We start from the raw sequence: 27782 nt of genomic DNA, 5'->3' as shown, positions 1-27782 counted from the left end.
TTGATGACTTTGTGTTCTGTACCTCCCACCCAGAAACGCAGCCCTATAATTTCCCAGTTTTGTCCCACAAGATCTACCTAATAGCAGGGTTGGGCCTGGGAGGGAAGGGACTGGTGTGGGGCCAGCACCTGTCAAGTGAAGGACAACCCTTCAGTGAGAACCTACAGATGCCTCTACTATCTGGAAACTTCTCTGAGGGAGGTTGATAAAATAAAGCCTATTTTTAACACAAGGACTTTGCGCTGGTGAGTTTAATATCAACTTGACAGAGGCTGCAGTCATCTGAGAAGAGGGAACCTCCACTGAGAAAATGCCTATAGAAGATTGGTCTATAGGGAAGCCCTAGGGTATTTTCTTAATTAGTGTTTGATGTATTTATTATGGATGGTGCCATCCCTGGGCTGGTGGCCCTGGGTTCTATAAGAAAGCAGGATGAGCAAGTCAGAGGGAGGAAGCCAGTTGGTGGCACATCTCCATGACCTTGTATCAGCTCCTGCCTCCAGGTTCTTGTTCTGTTTGAGCTCCTGTCCTGACTTCCTTCATTGATGAACAACGACATGCAAGTGTAAATAAGCCTGTTCCTCCCAAGCTGCTTTGGTCATAGTGTTTCATCACAGCAAGAGTAACCTATAGCTAGGACAGACTGCCCTCTGAGAACATTCCATCAGCTAGCGAGGTTGTTTGAAAAACAAAAAGGTTAGCATGTCTATTTAACCGCCCATTCTGAAGACCTCTGTGCTTCTCATAACAGGAGTGTGTGTGTGTGTGTGTGTGTGTGTGTGTGTGTATGCATATGTGTGCACATGCACATGAGAACTTGCTCACACAAGCTTTTCAGAATAAAGTACAAGGAAAGAAACAGTAAACATTCAAGGTAATAGCTCACTCTGTATTCCAAACCAGAAGAACGAGTGATTTTTGATTTTTGGAAGCACTTGAATGAAAGCAAAGCCCCACCATGATCCGTGTGGCTGGGAAAGTGGAGTTGGGGGCTTTGCGCCTGCTGGGTCGAGGTCTCCTTAGGGATTACGTGAGTCAGGCCTCCTTCTGAGGATTTCCAAACACAAGTAGCAAATGCGATCAAGGTCTCCAGGCCATCCTGCTAAAGACTCTGCAGCCTGCACTGGTGTTTGTGGTACCCCACAAAGAGGTACAGAGATGCAAGGGCTCTGATAACCCTTACCAGCCCTAGCTGACATAGAGATAAAAGGAGCAAACTCAGCCTCATTGGCCACCAGGAACCCAGCTAGTGCTACAATACTAGTCATCCTGAGTAAGGGACAGAGGTGAGAGGACGCAGGTCCAGTGGCTACATCCCTCTGTGTGTGTGTGGGGGGGGGGTGGGCAATGTCTTTTCCCAAGCCCTGTGGTTCTTTTCCTGCTGTAAAGGGGCCCATTGTGGGTAGCTTATGCCTTCTCACTCCTGGGCTGTCTGGGGTGCTGGAGTCAGACTCCCCAGTCTCTGGTCCTCATTCTCACCAGGGATAAGGGATGTGTTGTTCTCTGTCACTCCCAGGTGTTTGTTACCCCCCACCCCCACCCCCACAGCCTTCAGGTGCTCTCCTACACCATAGGCAGTTACAGTGGCCTCTGTTCCTCACCATACAAACAGCCCATGTCAACTAGGAGACCAGATGCAGACCCTCAATGCTGAGGTTCTTGTGCCGTAAGCACCACAGCCTCCTCTCTCATGTGCTACATTCATAAGACCCAGAAAGGCCTAGGGATGCTGACTATGATCCAAGATGAATGGGGTAAGACCCCCAGGTGCCAGGTAACTAGGTAAACCTAACATCCCTCCCTTGAACGCCCATGACCAGAGACTTAGAGATGCCGAATATGCACAGACACCTGTGCGGAGTGTACCAGGGGTCCTAGGACACCTGATAGTGTGCTGGACTTTTCCTCTCTGTGACATAAATTACACGCTTGCCCAAGGCATGTGCTGCTGCAAAACTGGGGCCTGTGTTCGGGCTGATTATCTTGAACTTGGGCTAATGTTCCATGAAAAGAGACTCTGTTATTAAATTCATTAATTAAGGTCCCATTTGCAGTCAGACTGTGAATGTGAACCACTTGTGTGTTGGGATAGGCAGTGTCTCAGTGGGGAAGGACCTGTCTTCCAAAACGGAGAGCAGCCCCAGGAGTCATGGCTGGAGGCAAATTCTGCCTTGTGGAATCTGACCAAGTTCTGTCAAGACCTTGAGAGATGCCCTTAGTCCTAGTAGGTGATAAGACTAAAGCCAAGGGCCAGGCAGAGTTGGTGGTCGAGTTGGTGGTCCCCACTGTCCTCCTAGGACTCTTCTACGTAAGATGGCAGTGGTCGTGATCCCCACAACCCTCCTGAGAGTGAGGGAGCAGCTTCTAGGGACAAAACAAACACCTTCTAAGAAAGAGATGACAGCAGACCCTGCCTTCTGCTCTGAAATGTGACCTATGTGGGATTACTGCAGTCCTATGAAGTTCAGACAATCTACAGTCTTGTATGTGCAAGTACATGTGTGTGAATGTGCACATGCTGGGGTGTGTGGTGGTGGGAGGGAAGGAAACAAAGAAAATGACAGAAAGGACAGTGTACATACACATGTGTGAGCGTGCACATGGAGGAATGTGTGTGTGTGTGTGTGTGTGTGTGTGTGTGTGTGTGTGTGTGTGTAAGCAATAGAGCTTCCCCTAAGCCTGACGGAAGCTGGTAGTAGCCCCTAGAGGTTGAGCTGCTTTCTTCTCTTCAGTGGCTCGCCCATGCTGTGGGAGGTGGGATGGGAGGCAGAGGTTATACCCCAGGACCCTGAGCAATCATGGAGTGCTTTCAGATGCAGGGTTCCTGGCTTCACAGAGTCCTGGCAGCCCAGGGCAATCCTACAAATCCTCCTGGAACCAACCAGTAGGTGGATGCCCATGGGGAAGCGAGCGCGTTGCTCCGGGCACAGGTGCAGATCATCTAACCACACCCTGACCTATGCTCTGGAAGGCAGGCTCCCTCTTCAGAACCCAGACTAGGGAGATCCCCTTACAGCACCACATGGGGACGTGTGTTCTGTGGCTCTCCATTTTCTGTTAGACCACAAGCTACCAATTTATTAATTTAGCTAGAAGGTTTCCTGACGCAAAATCTTAGCTCCGATTTCTCCTGCCACGTTTGGTTAGGTGACTGAGGTGTTAAATCATGCATGAAAATGCCTCTCCCTGAAGTCCTTTTGTTAGCTCTGGATGTTTTTATTCAGGTAGCCGGTGGTATCCTTTCCTTCAACCTCTGGGCACCCTGTGCCAAATGAACCCAAACAATTGCCCCTGTGCCCCATAACCCCAGCCATCTGCACAGTGACCTGGAAACTTATGCCTCTTTTAGCCTAGCTTATCCCAGAATCCTGCTAAAGCTTGGGCTTCTGCCCCTTGTTATTGGACAATGATTCTCTACACTTCTGCTCACAAATGAGTCAACTTGCTCCCACTTACATCACACCTCTGGCCCTGTGCTTCAGTTAAGTGGGAATTGTCTTTTACAGTGGTATAGCCTCTGGCCCTGGGCCAGTCTTCTTTATGGCTATTTTCTGTCCTTAGCTTTGTCTCTCATAGATCACAGCTATCTGGGGCTGGAGATGGCTCAGTGGTTAAGAGCACCGACTGCTCTTCCAAAGGACCCAGGTTCAAATCCTAGCACCCACATGGCAGCTCACAACTGTCTGTAACTCCAACATCTGACACCCTCACACAGATATTCATGTAGGCAAAACACCAAGGTACACAAAATAAATAAATTTTAAAAAATCACAGCTATCCACCAAGACCCAAGACTTGGGCCACCTGCAGGTGTGTTTCTGCTCACCACAGCAGAGTTATGTCTTCCTAGAGACGGAGCAAGGCCAGACAGCTGTAGAAACAGAGGTCCTGGTGTGTTCACCGAAGAGGTATACTAGGGAATATTCTGGAATCCTGCACAGACACACGGATCCTGGACAAGGGTGGCTTAGCATCGTTCAGTGCCTAGCATGAGCACCTAATAAGCCAGGAAGAGTGTGGTCCAGTGGAAAATGGGGTGCCTCACAGTATTGCACCCATGCCTTCCTCTGCTTTATAGCTGCAGTTTTGATGTGGTTATGTACATGAGGAAGATGTGTTTTAAAATAATGCAATCCTTTGAAAAGCAAAGATAAACCAGTTTAACTGGAACCAGAGTGTCTGCTGATATTCTCTGTGGGGTTGACAGCACCTGGTAACAGGGTTTCTCTTTTCAGGATTCTACTCCAGGACAATGGGTGGAGCACCCCCACCCCACCAAGGTCATGGTACTGGCATCAAAAGAACCAGGGCAGGTGTTTTGGGGGACTCTTTCTCAATCCTCCCTTCTGGGACCTCCTCTCCTGGGAGAATTTCCTTCAGGTTAGTAAGGTATAGAGGGGGCAGGTGTTCTGATCTATGCTTGGCCTTTGATTTCCTGAGGAGACATGTCGCCGAGGTGCTGGGAAGAGGGGACTCTGATTGTCTAGGACAGGTTTGAGTAATTCCTGACAACAGCTCAGGAGATAATAAGGAGGTCCTGTCCTCTCCTGTAGACAGCTAGGGGTAGTTAGAACACTAGGACCCCTGGGTTAAGAGTCTGACTCTTTTGTTAAAAATTCATTTTATTGAGCTATACATTTTTCTCTAAGAGTCTGACTCTTGACCTGCATCCCAATAGAAGAGGTCCTTTCCCTAAAAGAAAAAAACCTTTGGTTCATCATGCACCGCTTCTAAGTTGGTTGATGAGACACATGGGGAAGGAATCTTATGAATCTCCCTCCCCTCGGCGGCCTTCCTTCACCCCTTTGGCCTCAGCTTCCTCATCTCTTCCACCCTTCCTCCTTCTCCCTCTTTTCCACACACTCCCTCTGGGTTCATTGTTCGGTGTCCCTTCCAGCTGGGCTTTGCACCAGGGTCCTTTAAAAGGTCACAGAGCCTCTTCTCAGCCCTTGATCCTTGCTGACTTCTTATGTGCTGACCTAAGTTTTGTCACTTGGGAGACCAGAGGGAACAAAGGTCAGGTCAACAAAGTATGGAGGAAGGCAGCTGTCTTGTGACTTCCGGGGGTACGGAGAAGCCACTCATCCTGCTGGAACTTTGGAAAGGGAAGAGAAAAGAGAGACACTTGGGTGTGGAAAGGGGAGAATAAGTGGGACACCCCTGCCTCAGCCACTCCTGGTGGAAGTCTGCTGTTTGGTGACAACTTGAAGGTCCTGTCTGATATTTTTCACCAGCTCTGCTCCGGTGATGGAGGCCTGTAGGAGAAAGACCACTCTGGGCTGCTGAGGACATCCAGTTCGCTCTGGCCGCTAGATGTCTGTGAGGAGGGCAGAGGCAATTTAGTCTCTCTTCATTAGCTGTGTGTGGACCTATCCTAGGAGACAGTTTCCCTATCTCCTGGTGGACCTGGAGAGCCTTGCTCAGAGGAGGAAAATCAGTGGCCTCCCCTGCTCTCCTAGTGGAGAGAAGAGGGGAGGAGTGGGGGTGGGGAGAATACCTTGCTGTCTGCTCTGCCACAGCTCTCTGGCGTGCATGCCCGGGGAGAAGTAGGTGGCATAAATCGCATGCATAATCTCAGGAGACGACCACTTTAAATCTTAATTGGTTGCCTTTTAAATATCATTTAAGGGCCGGTTTCTCTGCCTTTCTCTAGTTAAGAAGGTGTCGTGTCAAACTCTATTACCTTGCAGTATGTCTCTCCCTTACTCTTTTTTTATTTTTATTTTTTTTATTTTTTGGAAAGGGAGAGAAAAAGAAAAAAAAAATGGAGCCGTCAGCCGCGTTTGAGGGGTCGATAAAGCTTTTAGATTTGGAGACGGTTTCCGGAGCCAGTTTCCTGCGGCTACGTGTTGTTAATGGAGCTTAAGGAATTATCTTAGACTGGGCCGGCCGGGAGCCGTATATTTCCCGCGCCTGTTCCCTTGTCGAGTCTGAATATGCTGCTGTCAGACTCGCTTAATGAAAAGTAACGCGCCGCTGATTACAGTTTTATTTGGCTCTATGTAAAGAGCGCCGTTAATTTAGCCTCTCCTCTCAGTGTGTTTGCGATCGCCACGCCTGAGCGACTGAGCGCGTCCCTGTGCTGCCGCCTCGCGCGGCCGCCCAGGGCAGGCTGACAGCATCCCGCAGGGGAAGTCGCGGCTAGAAATCCTCCCCCGCAGCGCTCCACTTGCGCGGGGGTGGGGTGGGGAATCCAGACCTTTCCCCTTTCCAGCGCCCTCATCCTCACTTGTCTTGGGCATCACGGGGGCTCCTGACCAGCGCCCCCAAGATTGGGTGAACCTAATAGCACACACATCCTTCAGATTGTTCCCCTAAGTCAGATGTGTCTTTGGGCGCCCTGAAATGTGGCTGAACGCCCCTTCCCCCTTGATATCTTTATTCATAATGTAGTACAGATTACTCAAATAAACTCCTTTAGTCGCTAGGATCACTAAGGGCTGGGGCTCTAGAAGCTTGTTATTTGGACTCCCAGAGCTGGTGCAGGCGCCAGAGACCACGCCCAGAGGTTCCAAGAGCTACAAACTTGGGCAAGTGCAGAAACCGACTATCCTCTGGCCTCCGAGGAGAAATTTGGGGGCCAGGGCCGGCGTGTGGAGGTGAGCACTGATCAGAGCCTAGGGTGTGTGCGCCCAAGGCAAATCTGTCTGCTTTTAGGACACAGGCTTAGGCCAAAGCTTGAATTTCTGACTCCCGTCTTTATCTCACCTACTCCTCGCCTGCATCTGTGAAGCCTAATTTTTTTGCTGAAAATACTTGGCTTTGTCTAGGGTTGTGTGGGGGCGCGCTTGGCGGCCGCATTAAAATTCCTCGCGCCCCAGCTTGGGCAGCAACGTGTCTCCCCTGAGACTCCACTTTCGCTATTACTGTCAAGTACCCTTGACTCTTTATTTTTGCCCTTTTATCTATTACAACTAATTCGAGTTCTTTTGCCCTTTTCAGTCTAAGACGTGGGCTTTCCGCAAAGCCTCCCCTGCCAGCGCTCTCTCAAAGCGCGGAGCCTTTAGAAATTGAGGGGTTTACTGTCAAAATGAAAATTTCACTTCAAATTATCTTGGCTGATGCTCGCTTGCTAGGCCGGGGGCTCCTGCCGCAGCCTTTTGACAGGCACATCAGCGGCAAGCTTCCGCGTCCCGATAATATCATCCAGGAGAGCGAAAGTCAATGCGGTGACAGCGCAGGCCGGGACAATCCAATTACTGAGTGCTGGCCAGGGCAGGCCTGCGGCTTGTGGGGCAGTTGGCCACTCAGTGTGCAAGGGCCCAGTGCTGGCAACCAGGATTCAGGGTGAGGATCATAACTCAGGGAACTCCACCAATCCTAGGGGTCTGGTTCCAGCAAGACTAAGTTTCTTTCTTTAGGGTCTGTAAACTGTCCCTAAAGCTGGCCCTACAGGCTCATTAGTGTGACTAGACTCCAGCTTAGTCCCACCCCTAGGTTTGCAGAAGAAAGACCTGGCATCTATTAAAGGTTTGGTGTCTCTCAATGGCCAGTCTCTGAGATGAAAAGTGGTGTATCATAGCAGCTGGAGTCTGTGGCTATTAGGATTTATTCTAGTCCCTGGCCCACCACCCCCTTAGTCTCATAGCAGCTTGCCCTGGGTTTCCTGTTTTACAACCTTTCTGCTTGCCACAGCCACCTCCCTAGGAGCATTGGGGACTTTTATGAAGTCCATAAAGGCCAGAGCAACGACTTGCAGGTCAGCAGAGAGCCAGGAATGGATGTTGGGCAGGTGCCTCCTGGAGATGCAGAGAATCTTGTAAAGAAGAGCCACAGAGGACCCGAGTCCAAAGTAGCTTCCAATAATGACTTTGCTGAGAAGAGTGTGAGGGGTCAGGCCTGCCCCCAACCCAAGCCCCAAGCCCTTAGGTCCTCATCCCACATTTCTTTAGCTCTGCTCCTGACTTCTGCTACTAAGGTCTCTCCTCTGGAGCCTTCAGAACTTGAGTGATGTAGAAGCTAAATTTAAAGTAATCAGGGCTCAGGCTATGTCTCTGGATGGAGACAAGCATCTCTGGATGGGGTAAGCTGCTGTTAAGAGCCTCTTGGCTCAGAGAATGGTGGCCTCCGGGCAATGTTCCCTTCCCCACAGCAAAACTCCAGGGGATTTAGAAAGCCTAAACGTTACTTTAATCCAGTCAAAGACACCCCTATCTCCTCAAAATTCTGGTGTCTGGCAGCAGGGGGAAAGTTTAAAGCTTGGGGTCTCACATCCAATGATGAGACACTCAAAAGAGTGTCCCTCTTGTGCCTTTAACACCTCAAAAATGGTTTGCTTAATTAGAGTTGGATTGGCAACTACATTATTGGCAGGGCGGTGCCTGGGTCAGCCCACCCATTCTTCCTTCCCCTAGTGGGTACGAATCACCCTTCCAACCACACCTGTGGCCCCCAGCTGTGAAGTGCAGTCTTTCTGCAATGCAAACACCGTCACAGGGATTTATTAGTTTTGTTGTATTAGCCTTTCTCTGAAACAGGCAATTACTGGTGTGGATATACATCTTAGAAAACATAATTTTGTTGAGTCAAGAGTGTGCAACAGTGTAAACACGGTGGGAGTGTTGTTGGTGAGCTTTATGTGCTGAGGATGAAGTCTGCAGAAAAGCAGGTTGAGGAGTCTTCCTAACGAACACCGGCATGCCTCAAACCCAGAAGGAGACAGCGACACAAAACAAACCTCAGAACCCAAATGCCTTCTCCATGTAAACGTTGGATGTAAACTTTACTCTTCAGGGGGGCTCCCCTCTGCTCTGAGAGTGTTCTCTTGTCTTCCGGAGTTCAGGGATGGTTCAGGTGGACGCAAAATCAGGTGAAACCTGGTGATAGAATGCAGGAGGGTTCTTCCATTGCCCCAGAGCCTGAGTTCAGATCTTCTGCCTTAGATGAAATAGCATCCTTGGCTTGGAAATGCCCCTTCCTTTGGAAACCCATTAAAAACAGTTCATAGTCAGCGCCCGCAGCCTGAGCGCCAGTTCCCTTCTCCACTGTGCAAGTGGGTGTTAAGTGCAGAAGGGTTTGCCACCGGCTTTGGGCGTAGCCAGCAGCTCCCGGGGAGCCCCCACAGGTGGGGCATCTTGGTGTACCGTGGGCGGGAAGGAGCAGGCCAGGGGCGTAGTCAGTACGTTGGTGCCCGCCCCCAGAGAGCGTCCTAAAGGGCCGGGATCCAGAAGTGCGCCTTTAGCGGTGGCCCAGGCCGGGTTCAAAGTGCTGTGCCTAAGAATGGGATCGTGAAACACCCCGTCCACCCAGTTTCTAAGACTAGTTACTGGGGAGTCCTGGTGCCTTTCTAGGGCTCCCGAGGGGGCTGGGACTGCAGGCGAGGACGCCGGCGGCGCTGAGGAAGCACCCGCCGGACCTTGGCGTTTCAGCATGCAAGAGGGAAACTCAGTCTGGTTCAGAGCTGTGGCTGCGGCAGCGGTGGCTGTGTGAGCCAAAGACCAGATGCGCGGCTTGGTCTCGAGGCTCTGCGGCGCCCCCGCTGGGGCAAAGCTCAGTTTGGCTTCGCAGGCCTGTGGGCCGCCCTCAGCACCAGAGTCTGGCGCAATCACTGTGCTCCGGAGGCAGCTCCGGCCCCTCTCCAGGTCCTCATCCAAGGCAGCTCCACCAGCGGTGCCCAGAGGCATCCGGAGTGTGGTGGAGGCCTCCTTGCCTGGTCCAGGCCCGTCAGAAGAGGCAGGAATCCTCTCTGGTCCGCTGTCTAGGGGTTGGAAGGGCGTCTTCAGATCGCACTCTGAGGTCTCTGCATCTAGAGGGTCGAAATCTTCCAGGTCACTGAGTTCTAACTCCTTGTCGTCTTTGCCAACGGGACCTGTCAGGAGACAACACGTGGCTAGTGGAGGGAGACAGGATGGTACAACTACCTTCCTTTAATCCTGTAGTCCAGGCCTTTCTTTGTTTTCCTCTATCACTAGAGACCACAAATCTTGCTTGAACTAGTAACATTAACACCAGCTGGGCAGATCGGGACTCACCGGTGTATGGAATGCTTTTTAACTTGACTTTAAGCAAGCTCATATGGTACCACTTCCCTCTCCACTTCCCAGGCACAAGATCTGACTGGAAACCAGTTCACTTATTTGCTGCGCAGGCCCTAAGGGCTTTCCATTTGCTACCCAAAAGTTTCCAGAGAACCCCACCCACCCACCCAAACGTTACAGAATCTCCAACCCACCTTCGCTCTTGGCACTCTTGAGAGGCTCCTCCCTTGACTCCTCCTCGACAGCATCCTCCTCCTCACCCTCCCCATAGGGCCGCTTCTCATCTGAGCACTTATTTCGAGGAGGCCAGGTCATCTTATTTTCCTTTTTGAGGCGCCGGCGCGCATTGGCGAACCAAGTGGAGACCTGTGTGAGGGTCATCTTGGTGATGATGGCCAGCATGATCTTCTCTCCCTTGGTGGGGTAAGGGTTCTTGCGGTGCTCCTGCAGCCAGGCCTTCAGCGTGCTGGTGGTCTCCCGGGTGGCGTTCTTGCGCCGCGTGCCGCTGTCCACGGTCCCGTACCTGGAGACAGACTCTGCAATGGGGTACCAGTCGCTCCCCGCCCCCCCCCCCATCACGTGGAGCGAGCAGGTGCGGGACATAGGGACAGGCTGTGTCTCCCTGGGCTGGGTTGCACTTTGGCTTGCCTTTTGTGGGCCAAGGGCAAAGATAATGTCATTAAAATGACAGGGAGTAGGTCACGCCTCTGCCACTCTGTAGACAGATTTCTTTGATTTCCACTGTGGGGTTTCCCTCTTATCACCTTGATCCGCAAACCATGAAAAGATATCACGGACCTGTGAACCAGCACCTGGGAACCTGAACCCAGAGACAGAGGGGAGGAGCAACCCGGGAACCAGGCTCAGGGCTTTTGGTTGAACTAGTTCCAGAAGACAGAGTGATGGGCTGTTCCCAGCACGGGCACCGAGAGCTAAGGACTTTTGATGCCCACTGTAGGGCTGGTGGCCTTGGCTCAGACACCTATCTGGGCTGAGCTTCTTGGGGTGCATGGAGGTGTCTCAGGCTCTTCAAGGAAGCAGCCTAGTGGACTGAGTTTTCTAGAATCCATTTGCTTGAAAGTGACAGCAATGGGAGAATTTAGGATAGAACACCTGCCTGAGGGAACTGCCCACTCTGCTGGTCACCCCACCTGGGGCGGGGGGGAGGGGCTGGTGGTGGTGATGAAGAGTGAAGTGGCTGGTAGTGGGGGAGGGAGGTCTCATCCCTCACCTGTCATATGGGTACTGGCCCAGAGCTGACTCATAAGGGTAGTAGGCTGCAGCAGCAGTGGGCGCTAGGCCGGTGTGTGAAGACCCGGTGCCGTCCTTGGACTCGAAACTGTTCTGTAAAAACCAAGGTGTCTGAGATCACAGCTTCTGGGGATCCAGCTAGAAACCCTCCGTTAAGTCTTCTTAACTTAGCTCAGAGCCCCGAATTTTCCCCCAAGCTCCCCGAAGGCTCACAAACTCCCACCCATCTCTTGCTGGTCTCATTCAATACTCAGTTCCCCAGCCTGGACGGGAGAAAGAGGGCAGACTGGTAAGGACTCCAAAGAGGCCGCCAGGCCAGGGGATAAAGAAGTCTTAGAGAAGAGGCCTTGAATGGGAGGGAAGGGGCTGAGCAGTGAGGAGCTAGGGTATGAGGTCCGAAGGGGAAGGGGAGAGGGAAGGAGAAGAGAGTGCTGGGTGAGAAGAGAGAGGTTGGCAGAGTCTGTGAGGACACCCCCCCCGCCCCCCCCCCCCCGCCTCGGGAACCGGAAACCTGATCAGAATTCAATGGCAAACTTAAATCACAGCAACATCTTAGGCACTGGGCCTCGCAGGTCACCCTGAATCTGAACCAGGGTAGGGGTGTTCTGCGGCTTCGGGCCCGGATGCACCGTTGAATTTCTTTTCCTCTCATCCTAACCTGTAGGGGACCCAGGGCTCTCGCGCCCGCAGCGGAAGTAGACTTGGCAAACCGAGGGTTCAGGGCGGGGCGCGGGGCGGTGGGAGGGGATTTGTCCCCTTACCAGCGAGTAGAATGCAGACGCCTCGGAGCCGTAAGTCACGTAGTTTCCATAGCCCTGCGAGCTGCCGTAGGGACTCCCGTAGACGCCGAGCGCAGCGGCTGAATTGAGTTCGTGGCGTGCGGTGGCCAGCAGCCGGCTCTCGTAGACAGGGCAGTAGACAGGTGCCTGGGCTGAGGCCGAAGGCCCGGAGTCAGCCAGTGTGCGGCCGCCTGACTCGCAACACGTGCTCAGGGAGTTGGTGGTCATCAGGAACTGGAGAAAGAGGGACCACAAAGAAGCATGGACACCCGGACAGAGGCTAGTGGGATGGACCCTCAAGGGCCTCAAGTGTCCCTAAGGGCCTCCGACTTGAGTTCTTCCCTCAACAGCCAACAGAGGCCTTGCCTTCTCTGGCCACGTGGGGCCCAGCCAGCTGTTCAAATCCTCCACTGGGTTCCAAGGCCCTGCATGCCTTCTCACCAAGTGTCTGACTCAAGTGCTTCCTAGGGTCTCCCAGGGCACAGTCTGATGGATTAAAGAAAAGGGAATTCAGACCCACCTACAGGATTTTCCTAGCACCCCTAAGCATCTCCTAACCTCGTTTGGCTAATACAAGGGGCCACCAGGCAAGGTCCCTGCTGTCTGGGAAATGGCAGCCAGGGGTGGCTCTTTTCTCTCCCACTCCTGCTGTCAGACCCTTGCAGGAGTCCCTTTACCTGGGGAGCGGAGGAATAAGGGTATCCAAACTGCGGGTAGGACATGGCCGGTACCGCCTAGGAAGGTTGGAGGGGCCGTTAGGGTCCTGTGCACGGTGTGGCCACTCCTCCGGGGCTTCAGGCGTCTAGGCTCTGGGAAGGCGAAGCGAGAGGAGGTCAGTTCACCCACGTGCAGCGCAAACTTTCCTAACCGGGCAAGAAAGTGAGTGGCCTTGCTCGTAGTGGTCCTTTTAGTTTTAAAATCTGAACCCTTTAGAGGCCTCTGGGACCGGCTGGCCTCACCACGAGGACAGAAATACATATTTTACAAAACGAAAGAAAGGAAGGAAGGAAAGAAAGAAGGAAGGAAGAAAGATAAAACAAGCAAACAAAAAAAATCCCTGGTCTTGCGGACTGTCAAGTCAGTCGTGCAAGGTTTTAAGCGGCAGAAGCGCTGACGTCAGTTGACACCGCAGCTTGGCCTGGCTGCAGACCTGAGGGTCATTCACTCGGCTGCTGACCGGGCGGGGCGGAGACAGTCCGCGTCTGCGCCAGCAGGGTGGAGGGCCGTCGAGCTTTAACAAATGAACTCCATCTAAGGAGTCAATATCGCCCCCGACGAACGGTGTTTCTCCTTAGTCACGGAGGACGGAAGGCACTTTTAATTAGAAATTAATTAACGAGCAGCTGCTCCTTCACACCCCACTGTAATCATTAGTCTCAATTACAAATGAGACCTATGAAGGGACACACGAGTGAGTCTTCAGTGAAGATGTAATCAACAGTTAAATTAGCCGGGCGCAGGCTGCAGCCGCCCGTTGCCCATGCAGCGTAGGGTGGAAGGACGCAGGCCCTGCAGACCCCGCAGGTCCCTCGTGCCGAGGCGAGGACAGCGTGCCTGGGCGCTCCACACACTTCTTCACCACGTAGGTTTAGGAGCATCTCAGCAACGACTCTCATCAGTTTCAATTCCAACTCTGCACCAAGCAGAGTTTTAAAACCAACTGACTCCACAGGAAAGCCCACATTCTGATGGCGACCTGTGCTTGTCTCCCGGGGCCTCCCCAGAGTCCCACACTTTCAGGATCGGTGGGGACCAGGTACTGCGGAGCTTCCTGGGTCTAGCACAGGTTGACTGTGGCATTTTGGACAACGGCTGTCCCTGGAAACGGCCCTTCCCCCCCCCCCCCCACGCTCCAGGTCAGCCCACTGCTCAGCCTGGTTTCGCTTCATTTCCTCTCCCCTCCCTCTTCTGGTCTCCCTTCGTGGTCTCCTTCCGCATCCCAAGGCAAGACAGAGACCGTCAGACGGCGCAGCTTGCTGGGAAGAGCAGATTTCCCAACTTGGCCCCAGGGGTCTTTCCGAAGGCTCGCTGATCCTAGCCAGTCACAGGGCTGGGTAGAGGGAAGGGGCGTCGGGGGCCTAGACCTGGTACCCTATGGTCTGCTTCACACAGCTTCCTGCCTGGAGTGTAAGGAACTCTCTCTCTCGAGAGGCCCAGTGTCCACTCAGGACTTCCTGAGCTAATCTGGGCCCTGTAATATTGCCCGGGTGTTCAAAGCTGCTCTGAGTGGAGCGAGCAGGGAGCTTGGGCTATCAGGCCGCCTTTCACACTGATCTTCCCGGGGTTAAGCTCGCCCCTACTTCTTTTGGCCCACCAGGCCAGCCTCTCGCGCCGGCAGCAGAGCCGCTCATCACGGAGCTGTGCAGACTTGCTCCGAAAGATTCCTGGGTTCAGACCTGTGAATCGCCCCAGGGCCACCCTCTAATTAATGATGACGTTCGCACCCTCTCCCCAGCTGCAAGGCTGCCTCCCAGAAACGAAATCTGCCGGCCCTGACAGCTTGGTTGAAGGTGATGGATGACTATCTGGAGACCGCAGTACACATCATATAATATCTGCTGCGTAATTGCTTTAATTTACAGATGAAAATACGAGTTCTCCGATCGCGCTGGACCGCAGCCGGCCACGTCCGAACTGCTTGCAAAGGGAGAAACCATCGGAAATAATGAATAGTCGCCCCATGCAAATTATTCAAACAGTTTAGCGTTGGTAGCCGGGAGAGATATATACATATATAAGGAACAGGAGTCGAATGACATTAATAATTGTTTTTGAATTCTGTATTGATTTCATGGCAAGCTGTGTTTATTTCTTTCTCACCAGAATTGCTAATACCACCTTCCTGTAAATAATAAGAAACTAGCCACCGGGGCTTCTCGAGTAGAAATGAATCTCAGCCTTTCTTTCTTCCTGTTTCTTCCCCTCCCCCAACTCCCTTCTCCTAGCCTCTTTCCGTTTTCAGGCTTTACTGAGGCTTTTGTGGAACATCCTCCTACTTTCGTTATTTATTGTTTACAAACAACTCTCTTTCTTCCGATAATGAGATGCTAGCAAGGGAGGGCTCTGGATGGGACGGTGGAGGCGCAGGGACAGGAATCCAGCGTAGACTAGTGTTCCTCAGGTCTTTTTGTCGCCTCATTCCTGAAGTGCAGGCCTTGGGGACTATGGTAAGCACAGGCCGGTTGGGAAGGCGAATGAAGACCAGGCTGTTGCCCCTGTGTGGCCTTCTGGGGACTTCAGCCCTGGTAGGGCCAGGGTTGGAATGCTGTACCTGAGGACTTCCATTTATCTCCTGAGTGGATTCGGTACTGGGGTAGGGTAAGTTGGAGACCCCTAGGGTCTCTGGTGTCTGGGGAAGGGGTTTCAAGGGTTTTCCTTGGATCCTCAACGTGAGATTCTGGTTTGCCTTCCAGTCAGAGCTTCCAGGCCCCAGGTGCTGTTGCGCTCTCTAGTGACCCTTTCCCTGGGTCTAGAAATCAGGAACATTGATTGCACTTCACTATGCTGGAAGATGAAGACTCACGCTCTGCACCCTGCCTGCTGTGTGCAGGGGACAGCCGGGACCCTTATGGGTCTGCTCTGTCCTCACTCAAGCCACACTGTTCAGTCTTGTAACCTGCCAGCACCCACACCAGACATCCTGGTGACAATCTGCTACCTGGTCAAAGCTCTCCCGCCCAAATGAGATACTCCCTAGGTCATCCTTGCTTCTGACTGATAAAAGGGTGCCTTCCTTAAAGACGAAGCCTCCAGTCGAGGCACAGGGTTCTCCAAGAGCAGACAGGAGTCCCAGAACCTCAGGCACCACCAGCTAACAGAACTTGCATAGATGGTCATGTTGTACCCAGAAACTCAAAGGGCCCCTAGATATAAATACACCGTTCAGCAGGATGGCCAGAACCACTTGACTCCCTGAAGGTTGGGTAGCTGATCACCTTCCGAGAGGGCTTCAAAAGATCAGAGACCGATTAGATCCCAAAGGGATGGAGCAGGGAACAGTTAGTCCCAAGAATTAGAAGCCTAGAGACAGCTGGTCTTTTCTGAGGTTGATGATGGCCATAGAACTGGTGAGAGCTTCTGGGAGGTCAGGCCTAGTCTTGATATTCCTGCTACTAGCTAAATCCTGGCTCTCCAATAATTCTTGAACACCTTCTTAACCACACCATGAACTCCATAGGAGCTCATTCCAGTCCACAGAGAAGTTAACTACAACCCAAGGTCAACACAGAAGTCAGATACTAGGGAAGGACCTTTTTTTGTCTGCGGGTAGGCCAGAGCTTGGGATGCCTGGGTCTACTTTGGACATGCAGCTGGTGTAGGCTCAGAGAGACACTTCAGGTGCCAGAGATGCTAGGTGGTGCAGACACCTGCCTCCTTGCCTCAGTTCATTCTTTCACACTCAGTCCCTGTTCCCCTTACCCAGCCAGTGGTGGTGAGCTGCTGGGACATGCATTGAATTTCCCGTTTGCTCCCCCCCCCAATGCCCTCCTTTCTGGCTCTCTTTTTCTACTGCACACCCCCCCCCCCACGCCCCGACCGTCCATTCGGCGCTGCCCGAGGAAGGAAAGAGCGCACTCAGAGCGTCCAAGGGCACAACCTGTGCTTATCCCACGCAAGCCACCACGGTCCGCGGGGACCCCTGCATTCTGCACCTGGATGCCCGATCCTTCCTATTGCGCTTCCTAAAACTTGCAGCAAATACAGCGGCCTCCGAAGACCCTATCCGCTAGAAGCAAACTTTGTCCCCTCCAGCGCCTGAGCGATCATCGCAAAGTTTGCGCGGCAGAGCCCGTTCCTTACCTGAGCTGGGAAAGAGCCAGCCCGAGCCGCTCTGACGCCAGGGCCTCCGGGAGCAGCGCGCAGCCCGGGACGCACCGGGGAGTCGCCTTAGCCGCCGCCGCCGCTGCCGCCGCCGCCGCCCGCGCCCCTCGGCGGCCGCGCGGAGCCTCTGCCTCCTCCGCCTCTTCGAAACGGGGGGGAGGGGTCTGGGAACCCTGGGGCGGGGGCGGGCGCGGGGACCTTGCCTACCTGAGGTGGCGCCGGGCCACTCCTGGCCGCCCGCTAGGGCTCTGCGCGGCCGCTGGGCGCGCGCGCTCCGGCGGGGAGCAAGCGACAACTAATGGAGACATTTCCAGGCGGAGCACCTGGAGAGTGGAGCGCGCCGGCGTCCCCAGGCGCAGCGGTCGTCAGCCTAGCCCGCACCGGCGTGACGTGGGCGAGCGAGAGAGCTGCTCCCACCCGGCCGCCCATTAACGCTTTCCCCCCGCGGGCGCCCAGCGCTTGCCAACTTTCCCCTCCGCCCTGGCCGCGCACCGGGTGCGCGGGTGTAGGGGCTGGGATGAGGGGTTCCTGAAGGTGAGGGTTCAGGTTTGGCCTCCTCAGGAAGGTTGGGCGAGGGCGTCTGAGCTCTGAGAGGACACCCATACCCTACCAGGACAGCAGGCGACACTGGGCCTTGAGTTGGCCAAATGCTTGGCTTGCTGTGTGAATCCAACGACTTTGGGCTTGTGGGACTGTCTCTAAATGGTTCCCCCTTCTGCACTCCCACTGTCTGGCTGGGAGATAGCTCCTCTCCTTTTAGGACAGAGATTCCCCTCCCCAGACCATATTTACCCTGCACAACGCTGTCCTTGTGAGTAGAACAGGCTCTTAATCCCACCCCTTCTTTTCCTGTCCAGTACTCCACACACCATGTACAGTAATGCAGCCGTTCTGGTCCCCTCCGTGGTGTCCACAATAGTCCCAACCATGATTGGGACTATTGTACAGCAGGCCTTCCTCACAGACTTGAGCAAGAGGAACGGAATAGTTCAGTTTACTGGGAACTGCTTAGGGGATCAGTGGATCTGTGACCTCTCTGGGAGGGAGGGAGCTTGCTCAGGACTGTCTGTCCAGAGGCAGTTAACTGGGCTTCTACCCTGGGAACTAACAAGAGGACAGAAGGCCTTTGTTTTCTTCAACCTGAGGCTAGAGCCCAGGGCAGGAGAGGAAGGTCCAGGCCCAAACCCCCTCACACCTCCTCCTCAGCAGCAGAACCTTTCTTTGCTTCCCTGCAGACTCCTTTTGCAGGGTGGTGAGCCCCACTTGCAGAGGTTAGAGCAGGAAGGGGCTGTGGCCTGTAGAGCCCCTGGGCTTCCGCAGGACACCCCTTCCTCCTCCCATAGTTTTCACTTCAAAGAACAAACTTAATTCTCTTCATCATCCGCAGCCAGGCAGTGACAGTTGAGATTTGTTGATTTAGATAATCTCGGAGAAAGTTATCCCCCCCCCCCTTACTCCTTGTCCTTTTGCAGCTGCTGGAGAGGTAATTCCAAGCTGCTTGCTTGCCTGGCCGCATGGAGCTGGTCTGTGACTGCAAACCTCACCCATCTGTCTTCCCCACTGGGAGAGAGAAAGCCAGCGGAGATCCAGGTGCTGCTGTGTGCAACATGGCTTTAATCTCTGCCTGTTTTGGAAACCCGAAGGGAGCTAGGTCTCCAGTATGACCCAAATGAGCTATTGGATTCTGGGTCTTGGTCTTGTCCCTTCTGTTTGGTTCTAAGCCTGGGAGGCAAACGGGGACAGATGGAAGCATCCACTTTGCAAGGTGGGAAAGCTTCCATAATTCCAACCGGAAGGAAGTAGAGGAAGGATATGTCTGCCTCCAGGGAAGAAGTGGGCATTACCCTGGGTTTTACCTTCTTCTGGGGCTCCTTTTAGGCTGCACTTTGTTGGGTATAGGCAGAGAATGGCTGATGGGCACTTCTCCTGCAAGTCTTAGGCTCTTTTTACAGCCAATACAAGCAAGGTGCTTGTGTTCATGAGTGTTACAACCGTAGCCGACTTGACTCATTTCATGCTCACCGAGGTTTTCCAAAGTGCCAGCAACAGTTGAGAAACATCAGGGCACACAAATCATGGTCACTAACACTTTACAGGGCTGTTTTATCTTCAAGTCCACGTGGGACACACACAACACCATGGGAGCTGAATTGTGACTGGTGCCTTTCATGGGAGGAAAGAGCAGGTGTCGTCTCCTAATTTAGAGTTCAGTTGGCTGAATGCTGCCAGGCCTGACCTTGCCGTGATTACAAGATGAAGTGGTTACAGATATCAGCCACTACCTACTGCCCTCAGCCCTCCGCTTGCAGTGGCAGGGCAGCTTCCCCGAGCCTTCTTGCTAGAGCCCTCCTGGACCGGCATCCTGTAGAAATGATGGAAATACCCCAGGTTTTGGCCAGCGAGCCTGTGAGGGAAAGTCCCTTTTCTGGCTTCAGAGTGGGTGGTCAATCTGGAAAGTGGGTATACAGCTCTAGGTGTGGCTCTAGGGAACAGTCCTGGGGACGAGCAGGTGGGCGGTTCTGGCAGCTGATGGGGCTGCCGCTGCCCACATTGTTGTGCCCCTTAGATCCTCTTTCAATTCTGCTTTTGTCTCTTCTCCTGGTGCAGCTGCCAGAGTGTGTTCTGGAATGAAAGTCTCTGTGCCCTTGGGGCTTGGCCACGTGGCTGCCTCCTCCTCACCTGGACTTTGCTACAACATGCACAGGCATCTGGGGCTGAGACTCCAGCTGGAACTTACAAAAGGCTGGCCCCAAAGCTGCCCAGCGTCCAGCATCCCTATGGGGTCCAGGGTTTTGTCCTCCTGCCCAGCTCTCTCTGGGGACTCTGGAGAAAAGTTTTTGATCGGGCCCAGAGACATCCTTGGCTGGAAGGATCACTGAGCACAGCTGTCCTTGGATGTTGTCCTCCCGCAGAAGAGTAAGGTGGCATCTGGGGAGACACGGTAACAATGACCTGGACCAGGATTTGTAGAGTGTGGTCAACACTGAGAGTGACTGCACCTGGGACATTAGTGAAGGCAACTTCTAGCCCAGAATTTCATTTCTTCCCTCTGTTCCTTGTAGCACAGGAAAAAGGACCAGAGAGGAAAATCTAGATTTCCCCTCCTCTGTTCTGGCCCATCAGACTGGCTCTCAGAACCAGAATGCATCACTGCATTTCCCAGTGCAAATTTAACAACAAAAGGCTGTTAACTCAAACATCATCTGTCCTTCTAGATGTTTGAGCTTGGAGCGTTTGCCAAGCAGAGCCTCAGATTATAAAGACCCAGTCACATGAGGTTGACTTTGAATCTTTCAGGAAGATGCCAGCACATATAGGAGCATGTGAATACCACATGAACCGTTGACTTAGCACAAAATCGAAGAACTTAAGTGGTCAGAGAAGAAATGTACAAAGTTATCCTATGTTAGTGAGCCAGTATTTGTGGAAGGAATCTCAGAGAAATTAAACAGCAGCTGGATAAGGGGCCTGAACACAAGGACCTCATAGGTTTCTTGTCTGGGGTTTTCAGGAGAAAGAATGTTACCTATGGAGGTTCGAATAGAAATGACTCTCACACTCTCACCAGTTTGAATGTTCGGGCACCAGGGAATGGCACTGTTTGAAAAGGTTAGAGGTGTGGCCTTCTTGGAGGAAATGTGTCACTGGGAGAAGACTTTGAAGCTTCAGAAGCTCAAACCAGGCCCAGCGACTCTCTCTTTTCCTGCTGCCTGCAGATCCGGATGCAGAACTCTTGGCTGCTTCTCCAGGACCATGTCGGCCTGCGTGCTGTCCTGTGCTCTACAAGGATAATAAAGGGTTAAAACTCTGAAACTGTGAGCAAGCCACAATTAAATGCTTGGTTATAGCAAAAGAACCCTGACTAAGACAGCATCCAATGATAAAATAAAAAGTTACACGACTGTTCTCCAAAGCCTCTTACTGCATACATACATGTGATTGCAGGCAGAAAACACCTCAGTAAAAGGAAGGTGTCAAGACACCCAGTGATGTTTTCACGGGCCAGTGTAGAGATAAGAAGAGTGGGCGGACAGGTGGGCAGGTGAGGTTGGCCTCTCCTTGCCGTTCTGAGGTCTGATTTCTCAGTGTACTTTCCACTTTAGTTTGTCATTTGGAACTGGTCTTTTGTACTCTTTTCCAGGGCTTCCCTAGGAAGCTAGGGACCAAATCATCAACACCCGGGAAAAGCCTCTACCGTTAGGGAACATCTATGGATTGGTCTGGGTTTGCAGGGGACTGTCCCGTTCTTATTGGTGTGCCTCCTTTAAGTGGTCCTTTAGGGAAGAGTGCCAGTGACCCAAGGCAGCTCTGAAAAGATAAGTGCTCTTCTTTCCAGTGGAGGGGACATCACAGATTCCCAGTTAAAACTCCAGGATAGCTGGAGGCAGTGACCAGTGTAATGGCCACCTCTAATGACTGTGGCAGTAGATCACACAGGGCTGTCCCCAAGGAATGCGCTCTCTCTCTCTCTCTCTCTCTCTCTCTCTCTCTCTCTCTCTCTCTCTCTCACACACACACACACACACACACAATGTTTCGTAGCATTTTCCTTGAAATTCAATTAATTGAAGGCCCCAGATAAAAGGAACACATTCTTAATGGCTATAAAATAACCTGAGGGGGGAGACGGAGCTGTGGAGCTCAACTTCAAAGCATGACAGAAATACTTACTGTCTTCCTTTAAAAGTCGTCAGATCAATGAGTGAATCAGTTAAAATTACTTGCGCATTTAGCAACCTTTTCATTTTCAGTCTGGAAAAGGTGAGGCTATGCGCTTTTTGTCCACGATTCAGTCTCCTGAGAGGAAACTGTGGCTGACACCAGGTTGGAACTGGCCTGGGCTTTAGACTCCAGGGTCTTTGGCCAGGGCGCTGCATGTGCCTTTGCTGAAACACAGGCAGAAGGCTGAGCCTCAGCCTCAGACAGCAGGACCACTGTGTCTCGCAGTTTTGGAGACTGCAGGCGTGAGCATAGGGAGTTGACATCAGGGTTCTTCTCCCTCGGTTGCTGGCAAGCTTTGGGGTCATCTGTGCACTTTGCCCGTCTCTCTGCCCTTTCTGTCTGTGGAGCACTCTCTGCACTTGTGCTTTTTAAAGACTGTGGTCACATTGGTCAGGCCCATCCCGCCCCAGCATGACATCACCACGACTGTGTCTGCTACCATCCTGCTTCCAAATAAGGTCACATTCTGATATGCTGGACATTAGGAACACAAACAGACTCACAATGGATGGGTGCCTCGTAGTGCCACCCCTTAGACTCGTTTTATTTCTTCAGGTTGACCATCCCAGCCTCAGTTACCGCATGACGGCTTTCAGGAGGGTGAGCTTCTCTCTGTCACTCCCCATCTCTTCCCAGTGTCCTTTAGGGCAGACACCATTGTATTCTTGGTCTCTAGCTTCATGAAGTCGACCACTGAGCTTTTTGACAACACCGTAGGAAGCAAGACTCAGCACTTACTTGACCATTGCCTGACATTCATTCCGAGTACCTTTCTCTCTCTCTCTCTCTCTCTCTCTCTCTCTCTCTCTCTCTCTCTCTCTCCCCCCCCCCCCACTGGCTTATTTATTTTGCATACTGTGTTCTGTCTGCATGTACACCAGAAGAGGGCACCAGATCTCATTACAGAGGGTCGTGAGCCACCATGTGGTTGCTGGGAATTGAACTCAGGACCTCTGGAAGAGCAGTCAGTGCTCTTGACCTCTGAGCCAGCTCTCCAGCCCCATCTGTTTTCTCCCTGTTAGGCTAGAATAGATGCTCCTCAAAATCTGTGTTTGTTGTTTTCCGATTTTCTCCTGGCGCAGAGGATGTGGTAGGCATTTGATGATGTAGATACACAAAGAAACACAACTGATACCCTCCAGGAAAGGAGAGCAAAGAGCACATTTAGCAGGGGCTTAGACAAGGAAACACATGGTCATTCTGGATGGGGCCTAAGATTTTACCTATGCATTGGCTGTATACTGAGTGCCCGCCACCTCCTGATGTGAAAAAGACTCCAGATGTACTCCATGCACGCAGCAGGAGAAGGTAGATTCTGTGGTGTACGAGCACCCAGAGAGAGGCCACGGCACTCACCACATTGTGGATAAATGCGCAAAGGTGACCAGGAAAATAAATGCAAAGCAGGCTCCCAGTCTTCCATGCTGTAGCAGGCGTGGCTTAGCCAGAGACAGTGGCTCACAGGGAGTGATGGAGAGAACCAAGAAGCAGAGATCTAGGGTGCCACTGAGGACAGAGGCAGCAAAGAAGGACAGGTACAAGAGTAGAGATGATTCTGGTACGTTCCCCCGTGCTGGGCAACACTGGGCTTTCCCTGCCAGGCCTGCCCCATGCTTGTTATGCCAGGGAGCTGTGTGAGGCCCTAGTGCAGCTCACCATGTTTCGTTCTCCACGGCCTCAGAATGTCCCTGGCTGGAGGGATGAAGGTGGATGATGTCTGATCCTCCCACGAAGAAGCCTTTAAGAGCCACTGAACAGTACACCCCAGCCCTTTCCCCTATTGGGACAAGCAGTGTTCCAAACAGCGGGAACCCTGCAGTCTGCCTCCCTGATACAGTGACATGGGGCAGAGCCTCTGCCCGCCTCTGTGACACAGGGCCAGCTGGTTACAGTAGCACAGCCTGCTCCACCCCACCGATACAAGCTAGATAAATAACGATCACAAAGTGATATATCATTGCGGGATTATACTATTATAAAGTTGTGAATTGTATAATTATACATTATAGTGCAATTGTAGATTATGTGACTACTGTATATTATGGCTCTACCATGGAGGAAACAACTGGGCAGAGGTATTATATGTATTTTGTGGTTCTGGGTCTGGAACCCAGGGCTTTGAGCTTGCTAGTCAAGTTCTCAATGACTAAGCTATACTCTAAGTTCTTATTGTTGTTTTTTCCTTTCTTAAAATATTTTTTCTTATTCTTAAGATTATAATTATATCATTTCTCCCTCCCATTTCTTCTCTTCAAATCCTTCCATATACTCCTCCTTGCTTGCTTTCAAATTCATGATCTCTGTTTTCATTGCTATCACATGCATAAATGTATATGCATGTGTATGTATGAATACACGTATATTCTTAACTATAACCTGATTAGTCTGCATAATGTTACTTGTACGTATATGTTTTCAGATCAAGGAAGACAGTTTGGTTTTGCATAACCAACCAATGTCCTCTTCCCCGGGAAAGACTGTTTCTTCTGCTTTCAGCATTCCTTAATTTTCTGCAGTTCTTTGTGCAGGGTGGAGGCCTTGTGGGCTTTCCTCTGCCCATTTTGGATTCATATTGTTACTGTCCTTGCTCAGCTCATGTTTGGGTAGTCATGTCCGTGAGACTCCATGAGTGCAGCTTCCGACATTACCAGAAGACAAACATCTCACGGCAAACTCCCTTTCTCTCCCTGAGTTTTTATTTATCATGGTTCACTCTGGCTCTTACAATCCTGGGACATCTCGCACGTTTCCTTGGTCTTAGGTGCGGGAGTTGTTTTCTAGATGCAGCCATTGGAAATGGGCTCCACAGCTCTGCGTTTTGGTTGGCTATGGTTTTCTGTAATGGTCTCCTCCTGTTTCAAAGAGAAGTTTCCTTGATGAGGAGTGGTGAGGATATTTATCAAGCAGGTCCTGCAGCAGGGCACGGGAAGGTTTGCTCTATCTGCCATGTAGCTCAGGGTAGCCTTGACCTTGTGATCCTCCTGTCTCTACTTACCTAGAATCACAGGTACATGCCACCACATTCAGCTCAGACTATTCTCTCTCTCTCTCTCTCTCTCTCTCTCTCTCTCTCTCTCTCTCTCTCTCACACACACACACACACACACACACACATACACGAAGGTCACAGTACAAGGCACATGTGAGTACTTTAGTCTGGGACCTCTGTCCAACCACATACACTATCTTAAAGGAGAAGTAGAATGCAAAGACAACATATTCATTGTCAAAGACATAGCTCAATAGTAGGATTCTCATTCAGCATGCGCAAAGTCTTGAGTTTGATCGTCAACACTGTAAAATAACAATAACAACAACACATTTGTATGAAAACACACACGGCATGCTAATTGAAGACTGAAAAACCAAAAGTTAGTCTTTTGTTCTCACAGGAACCTTGAACATCATTTTCAAGGTTGTTTTTATCTCTTTTGACCTTCTCCACAGGAGGCTATTCTAGGATCACAATTGTGAGCAAATTGTGTGCACTGAAGGATTCTTCAGTGTGTCTAGGAAAACACCAGTAAAACTCAGGATGCTGGTTCAATGTGTAGAAGACCAGAGATGTTTTAATATGATCCCCAAATTCCAAGCCTCTGTTTTGTAGTTTAAGGCAAGTAAAAACATTTAATATTTGATAGCTTTAATAACAATCGTTCACATTAATAGTTTAACAGAAATGTTTTGCTTTAATGTGACCAAATCCATTACCTCCTGTTAAGTTATCTGCTCCCTGTTACTTTTTAATTTTTTTTTTAATTTCAGTTTGTACACGCAGGTCTTTGATATCTGTGATGTTTCTGCTTTGGGGACATGGTGTAAGGCAGGACTCAGAATCTCTTTGTTTATGACTGATCCTCTGATCACCACTAAAGGCATTGTTCTTATCACATAAATCTGACATTCCTGTTTATATTATTCAAGAACAAATCTTTTACAATGAAATTTGTTATAATGTATAAAGTGATTGGTCCAACTGTAGGAGCTTGTAAACCCTGTCACCTCTCAGTTGTCCACACGGTATATTGATTCAATAACAGATGCTCTGTATGGAGTGTGGGGGAGATTAATGACCCCAGAAGGAAGCGATGGCATTAGAGAGATCCAGAGGTTCTCTAGTAAGCCAGCCACTGTGTTCACTGCTATGTGTCCCCATGTTCTTCTTTATAAGGAGAAAGCTGAGGGACTGCATTGTTTAGCCTCTCGAAGCTACGTGTGCTTCTGAAGTGAAGCTCACCACTGAGATGTGGGGGGAAGTGATGATTGCATTTTTACATGGATATGACTTCAAAGAAAGAAAGTAGTTCACTGTTTATTCCGACTTACCCTTTGGCTGATGTATTAATTTTATTTTTTTTATTTTGTGTGTATGTGTTGTGAAGATGTGGGCATGCCATGACACACATGGAGATAAGAAAATAACTTTCAAGAATCAATTCTTCTCTTTTCCTTTGTGGGATCTGGGGACCAAACTCAGGTCATTAGTCCTGTGCACAAGTGCCTCTCCTCACTGAGCATTTTGCTGCTCCTCTAGTGTACCAATTACATTTCTCTTAATGTCATGAATTCCCACCAAAATCAACTTAAGGCAGGCTAAATTCACTTTGGTTTAGAGTATATTGTCCACCACAATAGCTGGAAAGCCAAAATGACTGTCTACGGCAATAAGAACTGAGAGTGTGGCTTGCTAAATCTCAGCAAAGAACTGGAACTAGAGAGCTGGAGGCTCAGCATAGCTCTCAAGACCTCCCCCCTAGTGGTCTTTTTTCTTTTAATCAACTATGCCTTGTTTTCCAAAAACAGTGCCATTAACTGGGGATGCGGTGTTCAAATACATGGACATATGGGAGTGAAATTTCACATTCAAATCATAAGGGTTGAGGTCCATCTGCTGAGCAAGCCTAGCTGGTGTTCTGGATGAACTCTGACCCCTGTGCCTGCTCTCATTTACAAGAGGAGTGACATGCTTTTCTCTGCAGCCTCACATGTGGTACCTGTCTTATAGCAGGTAAGATGCTTTAAATGATAAGAGAGGCTGATGTGGGTACTTAGAAAGGGAATAAGAAAGCAGCATCGACAGCTGGTGTACCTGGGCAGGAGCAGCAGGCAGAGTGTGTGTACCTGGGCAGGAGTGGCATGCAGAGTGTGTGTACCTGGGCAGGAGCAGAATGAAGGGTGTGTGTACCTGGGTAGAAGCTACATGCAGAGTGTTTGCACCTGGGTAGGAGATGGATGCAGGGTAGGTATACATGTGCAGGAGTAGCACGAGGGTGTGTGTACCTGGGCAGGAGTGGCATGCAGGGTGTGTATACCTGGGCAGAAGCAGCATGCAGGGTTTGTGTACCTGAGTAGGAGCTACATGCATGATGTACGTACATGGGTAGGAGCAGTATGCAGGGTGGGTGTACAGGTGCAGAAGTAGCCTGCAGAGCAGGCGTACTTGGACAGAAACATCATCCATAGCTAGTGCAACTGGCCAGGGACAGCATCCGGGGTGGGTGTACCTGTACAGATGTGAGACTTTTCCCAGGGTTAACAGATGAAGGGCTGGTGGGTCTGAGAGTATCAGGTGAGGCTCCCCCTGACTTTCCAATATCACACATTCTGTGACAGGAACTGCCTGTATATGGAATGTACACGGAAAGGTGCTGGTGGCCACACTACTTGGGGGAAAGAGTAAAGAACTTGCTAAGGTGGCTGAATTCGGTGAGGTACTCCCCTTAATCTCAGTCCTTTGAGTCTGCCTCTGCGTGGCAATGCTGCACAATATACATTTGTTAACTGTGTATGGCGAGGACACGTAACTTTCTGGGACATACACCCCCGACACCACTTGGTTAGATGGGCTTTGAGTGTGGGACCGCATTCCAGGAGACATCAATGTGGTAGCTTGGTATGGGAAGCTCATCCTCTTTTCCTTGGGGAGAAGGACACAAGGGCTAAGGAGGCCAGTGGCTCCCTCTGCAGATGTCAGACACTGACTAACCAAAGTGCTGACACAAGGTTTGCGTTAGTGGCCGGCTCCAGTTCCAACAAATGGGTTCAATCAGGTTGACAAGTTACGTGTTGAAGATTAGATAAGCTCTGGCTAGCAAGAGACTTCCCACCTATGCCCAGGACACGGGGCAGGCCTGACAACAGGATGGAGGCAAACAAAGAAACAAAGAAACAATGTCTAGCTCTGGGCTGGCTCCTGAGAAGAGACCCCTTCCAACTTAGCTACACTGTTGCC

General features: G+C 51.2%; 1 protein-coding gene across 1 annotated transcript; it reads right to left on the bottom strand.

Moving 5' to 3' along the window:
* Positions 1-8410: 8410 nt before the first annotated feature.
* On the bottom strand, positions 8411-17265 carry Irx4 (iroquois homeobox 4). The gene is made up of 6 exons (XM_087897025.1): positions 16808-17265; positions 12685-12816; positions 11990-12241; positions 11209-11321; positions 10172-10500; positions 8411-9808 (listed from the first exon to the last, which is right to left on the bottom strand). Exons 2-6 carry the CDS (start codon positions 12727-12729, stop codon positions 9000-9002), a joined length of 1548 nt encoding a protein of 515 aa, XP_087753151.1. The 5' UTR covers positions 12730-12816; positions 16808-17265; the 3' UTR covers positions 8411-8999.
* Between the last annotated feature and the right edge of the window lie 10517 nt (positions 17266-27782).

The sequence above is a fragment of the Myodes glareolus genome, chromosome 15, assembly GCF_982192425.1.
Source record: "Myodes glareolus chromosome 15, mMyoGla1.1, whole genome shotgun sequence".
NCBI classification, from domain to species: Eukaryota; Metazoa; Chordata; class Mammalia; order Rodentia; family Cricetidae; genus Myodes; species Myodes glareolus.
This window is presented reverse-complemented; position numbering and strand designations above follow the sequence as displayed.

Bases quoted from the DNA above. Each gene is read 5' to 3' on its own strand.
- Irx4 (XM_087897025.1), bottom strand. From the start codon at position 12,729: ATGTCCTACCCGCAGTTTGGATACCCTTATTCCTCCGCTCCCCAG. The intron at 12,242-12,684 runs GTAAAGGGACTC...CTCTTTCTCCAG, and splicing joins CTTATTCCTCCGCTCCCCAG to TTCCTGATGACCACCAACTC. The intron at 11,322-11,989 runs GTAAGGGGACAA...TGGTTTTTACAG, and splicing joins CGTCTGCATTCTACTCGCTG to AACAGTTTCGAGTCCAAGGA.